The 5,000-nt window shown below is 31.8% G+C and overlaps 1 protein-coding gene across 5 annotated transcripts in view; it reads right to left on the bottom strand.

Annotated features, from left to right (window-relative positions):
* Window positions 1-5,000, bottom strand: part of LOC118444900 (paired box protein Pax-6) — a 108,581-nt gene that overhangs the window by 58,039 nt on the left and 45,542 nt on the right. For all 5 annotated transcript variants that reach the window (XR_014983114.1, XM_085661949.1, XM_085661967.1 and 2 more), the window contains 2 exons: window positions 1,286-1,451; window positions 1-178 (listed from right to left, as the gene is read on the bottom strand). The exon at window positions 1-178 is cut by the window's left edge and continues 3 nt beyond it. Coding sequence is in view for 4 of the 5 variants with exons in the window: in XM_085661949.1 (XP_085518075.1) it covers window positions 1-178; window positions 1,286-1,451 (344 nt within the window). In the remaining variant the exon portion in view is untranslated. The remainder of the gene's footprint in view (window positions 179-1,285; window positions 1,452-5,000) is intronic.

The raw sequence follows: 5,000 nt of genomic DNA, 5'->3' as shown, positions 1-5,000 counted from the left end.
TGGAATGTTGTCGTTCGTGCACACGCCCTCTTGAAGTAAACGATCTCTGATCTCCCAAGCAAAGATCGACGGGCACTCACTTTTATAAAGTGAAATCTTGCTGACGACTTCCGCCGTGGCCACTCGCGGCTTACTGCCGCCAATGGCCCTTGGCCTTATAGATCCGGTCTCATAGTACCTGCAACAATAATATTTTGCGGTACAATTTAGTAACCTTGCGTATGGACTTATCAAGTCCTCGTTTAATCCTTCTCATATTCGATTCAACAAAATTTTGCATCCTTTCTTGTCTTCTTCTTTTCGTTTCTTTTTTTCTTTCTTTTCTTTTTTTTTTTTTTTAATTTTCTTTTTCTTGTTCTTTTTTTCTTTTTTAAACTCGAAATTCGGACGACGAGAAGAATGATCTATTTCTCCTTTTGTCTTTTTCTTTCTTTCTTCTTCTCCTTCTTCTTTTTTTTTTTCTTTTTCTTTTTCTTTTTCTTTTTTTTCCATACGAAGAATTCCAAGTAAAGTTGAAGAATACGGCATATGATTTATCGAAGATGTAATCAATGTTACGTACAAAAGTGATACTTGTGCTTCTCGATATTAAACAAACAATGTTACAAAGAAAAAGAAAAAGAAGAAGATAAATATTAAAAGATAAGGATACTTCAAGAAAAAAGAAGAAGATAAATATTAAAAGATAAGGATACCTCTAAGAGAAAAGAAAAAGATAAATATTAAACGATAACGTTACTTCACAAATATGTTTTTAATGTATTTATAAAACTTCATTCTGATCTTTATCTCTACGTTAATTAATTTATGCTATACCCTCAATGATATATGATTTATCCTAATATATGACGAAGTTAAAGGAACCCATATATTCATTTTAAATATATGTACATATATGTTCATATGAAAGAAAGAAAAAGAGAGAGAGAGAGAGAGAGAGAGACAGAGAGAGAGAGACAGAGAGATCGGTAGTTTAACGATTTCATCGTCGATAATGTTTACACAGATGTCACGAACAGAACTCATGAACATGATCGCTAATATAATGATGTTTTTTCCTCTTCTTTTTTCTTTTTTGCCTTTTTTTCTTTTCTCTTTTTTTTTTTTTTTTTTTTTCATGTAATTTAATCCTCCAAAAATTTTCGAAGATTATTTCTGTCGATTTCTATCGTGTTTGGCGGTGATGTTATTAAAAAAAAAAAAAAAAAAAGAAAGAAAAGAAAAAAGAAAGGAAAAAGAAAAGATAAATAAATAAAAAAATAGCACGTGCAGTATTTCAACCAACCTGCCAAGGATCTTCGAAACGCAGCCATTGCTGACCTGCAGGATCCTTGAGATGTCGCAAGGACGTGCCCCGGAATGAGCTAATTCGACGATCTTTTGCCTCGTCGAATCAGGAAGCGGTCTACCACCGACGAAGACACCACCCAATTGGTTCACTCCGCTGTGACCTTGAAGAGAAAATATTTCTTTATTAATAAAAAAATTAAGAATTATACGATTTCAAAAGAATTATTTTGTATTTTTTTTCTTTTGCTTCTTTTTCTTTTTTTTTTTTTTCTTCATATCAAATATTGAAATTGATACGGATCAAGTGGATTTACTTTTTATTAAGAATTATCTTGTTCTAATTTTGAGCGCTAAGTATTATTTCAAATTTTCATAAAAAAATTTACAAAAAGAAAAAAAAGAAAAAAAAGAGACGTTGTTTCCAAACGATTCGATAATATATTTTCTTTTTCTTTTTTTTTTTTTTTTTTTTTTTCTTTTGATTTAACAGATAAAATAATCAATTAATTTTTATATCTGGATTTTCCTTACGTCAATTTTGAGTATTAGGCATTACTTCATGTTGTTATAAAAAATTTATGAAAGAAATAAAGTAAAGAAACATTGCGAAGATAAAACGTGAAGTGTTTCCGAACGATTGAATAATTCTTTTTTGAATGAAATCAATACAAGCAAGTAACTGCTGATAATGTGATAAATTGATTTTTATCATGATTTTTTTCTCGTGTCAATTTTGAGCATTAAGCATTGTACTGTGTTTTCATAAAAAGTTAATAAAAAGAAAAAGAAAAGAGAAACATGTCGAAGGTAACGAGTGACGTGTTTCCAAACGATTGAATAATTGTTCTTTTCTTTTTCTTTTATATATATATAATATATAATAGAACTATTAAAAATAAAATGTGTCGTGTTTCTAAACGATTGAAAAATTTATGATCACATTTAGTCGACTCAAATACACACACACACACACACACATACACACACAACAGAGTAAAATTCCCTACATCTTACAAAGATATTTTCGCAACAATAATTTTGCTGTCTCATAGATCACGTATTTTTTCTGTGTTCTTTCTAACTTCAACCCCGATCAACCAAAAAAAAAGAAGAGGGAAAAGAAATAAAGAAAAAGGAGAAAAGAAGAAAAAGAAAGAGAAAAGAAAGAGAGAGAGAAAAGAAAAAAGCGTTTCTTTGCTTTATCGTTCTTACTTCATCGCATACTTTTCACGCGCGTTAGAGATCAATCGTTTTTTTTTCAAGGACGATGACATAGCTTAGAAAGGGTCGTTCATAGAGAGACAAAGAGAGAGAGAGAGAAAGACGATCATAGAAGCTGTTCTATCGTAGATAACTTTACGATTTATTGTGTCCTTGACAAGACGTAAACCACACGAACGTTCGCCAAGCTGCCACGCCTCGATTTTTTTCAGAAGAGGGAGAGAGAGAGAGAGAGAGAGAGAGAGAGAGAGAGAGAGAGAGAGAAGGAATTATAATGATGTTAGATTCTTCAATCGTTAGAGAACAGAGAACGATGCAAGGTGTTTCCATTTTCTTTCCTTTCTTTTTTAAAAAATAGCTCCTTAAAAAATATTTCTAACTTTCAACAGCTTTTTTCATAATTTTTAATTTTCATAAATAATAATAATAATAATAATAATAATAATAATAATAATAATAATAATAATAATAATAATAATAATAATAATAATAATAATATTAATAATGATAACAATATCGAATATATAATCGAGAACACGCTAAATATTAAAAATAATTATAATAATTATGAAAAAATAAAATAATCAACGTTCGTTCATTATTTCAAAATGAAAAATAATAACAATAATAATAATAATAATAATAATAATAATAATAATAATAATAATAATAATAATAATAATAATAATAATAATAATAATAATAATAATAATAATAATAATAATAATAATAATAATAATAATAATAATAATAATAATAATAATAATAATAATAATAATAATAATAACGATAATAATAATCATTATAAAATAACATATATTGGATGATCGTTCTTTATCCAATATAAAACACATAGGCGGAAACAGTCACAGATAGATATACACACACACATTTACGTATGTAGATAAATAAAAAAAAAAAATATATATATATATACATTTATATATGTAAAACGATAAAGCCGAGGGATCCCACAAAATGTGGGGCTCCATTTAACGCGAAGGACGCGTTTGCGAATCGTCGATTCCCAAAAACTTCCCGTCGAGGCTAATTCGACATGTCGTCGGGGTGGCAGTCAGTCAGTTGAAAGAGAGAGAGAGAGAGAGAGAGAGAGAGAGAGAGAGAGAGAAAGAGAGAGAGAGAGACAGAGAGAGAAAGAGAGTCATATAAGGGAGATTTACGAGCGTACGCCATCGACGAGAAGGGAGAAGAGGAAAGGAGAGAAGGGGGGAGGAGAAGAGAAGAGATGAGAAGAGGAGAGATGAGGAGAGGGGAGGAGAGGAGAGTGGGAAGAGACTCACGGTCGATTGACTTTCGAAAATGGGCCTCGATAGTACACGTTCGCGATCGTTCGCGATTTCTCGCGTGTTTCTGCCTTCGGCAAGCGTGAAAGCTTGCCTTTAGCCGTTTACGGAGAAGAACAACCCCTCACCTCCCCCCTTACACCCCCCCCACTATCTCCCCTTGGTCACTGACTTTTACTTTCTATAATTCATGAATTACAAAATCCTACTGCTATATATATATATATATATATATATATACAGAGAGAGAGAGAGAGAGAAAGTGAATTTCTAAATTCTTTGGTCATGGAAATAGGGAGAGAAGGACGAACATAAGGCATCCTATAAAGAAAAGTATACAAGGGATGTATTTGAGCTATACATTTATAGTTATAATTCATAAATGAGCAGGCAAAATGTTTCGTACTGGGAGGGGGGTAAGTAAGAAAAAAAAAAATAAATGAAAGGAAGAAAAGAAAAAGGTAGATGGATACTAAAGAGAGTAAGAGAGAAAGAAAGAAAGAGAGAAAGGGAGAGAGAGAGAGAGAGAGGGAGAGGACAAATATCGTAACACTTTTGAACGATTCGTCGTTCATAACCAACCAGCGATAATAACACGTGTAAATAACTCTGTCGTCGTCCTAAACGATAGTTCTCGATTCCATTGTAATGCTCAGGACCTAGGGGAATGATAGTTTTATGTATCGTGTTCGTGTGAGCAACAACAACGACACGATACGAAATATCATAGAGTAAAAGAAAGAGAGAAAGAGAGAAAGAGAGAAAGAGAAAGAGAAAAAGAGAGAGAGAGAGAGAGAGAGAAATGTAAGTGTTGTACTGTGCGCGCGCACGCGACAAATACGAAAAGGGGTGTACCTTTAAGGCAGCCCAAGTGGAATATACTAACGCTGGTATTACCGGCGCGAAGGGGTGCTCGCTCGAGTGGCCATTCTGCTAGGCTCGTGTTTTGATATTGTAACGTTTGTATTAAATATCAGTTGAGAGGGGGTGACCACCCTTTTTCTCTTTCAGTATCTCGACTTTAATTCTCGTTTATTAGGACTTCATTAATAGTATGATCTCTCATGGCTTCCCCTATCTCACCTTATATCACTTCTCTATAAATGTTTTGTTATTTGTAATTTTATGTATAGTAAAATATATATTAGATTATATAAATATATATAATATGAAATTAAATAAATT

This window comes from Vespa mandarinia, chromosome 1 (assembly GCF_050613455.1).
Source record: "Vespa mandarinia isolate Hongniang chromosome 1, ASM5061345v1, whole genome shotgun sequence".
Lineage (NCBI taxonomy): Eukaryota > Metazoa > Arthropoda > Insecta > Hymenoptera > Vespidae > Vespa > Vespa mandarinia.
This window is presented reverse-complemented; position numbering and strand designations above follow the sequence as displayed.